The 1,484-nt window shown below is 36.5% G+C and overlaps 1 protein-coding gene across 1 annotated transcript in view; it reads right to left on the bottom strand.

Moving 5' to 3' along the window:
* Positions 1–926: 926 nt before the first annotated feature.
* Positions 927–1,484, bottom strand: part of LOC110303812 (trace amine-associated receptor 8c-like) — an 819-nt gene continuing 261 nt past the window's right edge. Inside the window, exon 1 of the mRNA XM_021175035.1 lies at positions 927–1,484. This exon is cut by the window's right edge and continues 261 nt beyond it. Within this exon, the coding sequence (XP_021030694.1) occupies positions 927–1,484 (558 nt within the window).

Below are 1,484 nucleotides of genomic sequence, written 5' to 3' on the forward strand. Positions count from 1 at the left end.
AGCAATGCTTGGTCTCATGGGTAGTTCTTAGAGGACTAGGTGTGAATGATGACTGTTACCATTCATTCATTCATTCATCCTTAGCCATGCTAGGCATGAGAACTGTGCCCTCACACTTACTAGGCAAACTCTATCACTGTTCTCTACCCCAATCCACTATTACTGTGTCTATATCTTGTTACTGATAAGCTATTGATAGCCTTACCACTAAATTATTGGAAAAGTTGCCATGCTGATGGAAATATTTCTGATGGGAATTATCTGATTGCTGACATTTTATTTGATGTGTCTGAGCACATCTTTTAAAACTATGTAAAAAATATATATAGCTCTATATAATTTAGTTTTAATAGGTATCAACCTGAGAAAACACTTATGAACAAAAGCTATTGGAAATTAAGAAACACCTTAAAACAGATTTATACTTAGTCAATAAAATTAAGCTTGTAACTTAATAATAATCTTTCTATATGAGAAGCGTAGTATTTCAATATCTCTGCCAAGGTGGAAGTGGATCCATTTTTTTTAATAGTATGGAACCTTCTATTGGACAAAGCAAATAAACCAAGAGCTACAGATCACTAGGCTGAAGGACGGAGTTCAACTCCGTATCTGAGATCATAGGGACCATCAGAGAGCAGAGGTAACATCTCTTCCATGGATCTGGTTTAAAAAAGAAACGAACTCAATGCACTGAAGCCATGCAAGTAGATGTTCAAAGACACTGGTGACATAAAAGCCATGTTTGTCATGTAGTAAAATGTCAATGACAGTTTAATGTTTTGACTTTGACACGACATTCCTCCTGACTAATTTTTTTTAATGCTGTATTTTCCTAGCTTCAAAAGAGTCATTTCTTAGATTTAGTTCTGACACCATTTCATAATTTTATGCCTTAAGGAATTTTCTGAATTTGGTATTAATGCTTACTCTGAAAATAAATTTGTAGTTGATGAATGTCCCTTTAGAATTTTCCCACTTAAAATAAGCATTATGGCTTTCCTAAACCAAGGATAAAAGAAAGCATAAATCAAAGGATTCATGGCTGAGTTATAATAGGCACTCCAGCAACAGATTTCATAGACATAGGCAGGAGTGATGAAGCCCATGAAAGCATCAACCAATGCGTCAATTGTGTATGGGAGCCACGAGACCATAAAAGCCACCACAGTGACCCCCAAGGTTTTTGCAGCCTTCCTCTCTCTCTTGGCCACTCTAGCTTTTTGACTCTCTGAAGATGATTCACCTTTGTTGCCACTTATAGAAGTTTCAATTTTTACAGCTTGCTGTTTGGCTACCAAAAATATTTTGCTGTAAAGAATGATCATAACAAGGGTAGGTATGAAGAATAAAAGAAAACTTATCAAAACCCAGTCTTGATTGACAACAATTTGGCAGCCCCCTACACAATTCAGAGCACTTACTAAGCTTTCAATCCCCTTAGCACTGATGCCTGTGTAGAACACTGCACTGCTGTACACCAG

This window comes from Mus caroli, chromosome 10 (assembly GCF_900094665.2).
Source record: "Mus caroli chromosome 10, CAROLI_EIJ_v1.1, whole genome shotgun sequence".
NCBI classification, from domain to species: Eukaryota; Metazoa; Chordata; class Mammalia; order Rodentia; family Muridae; genus Mus; species Mus caroli.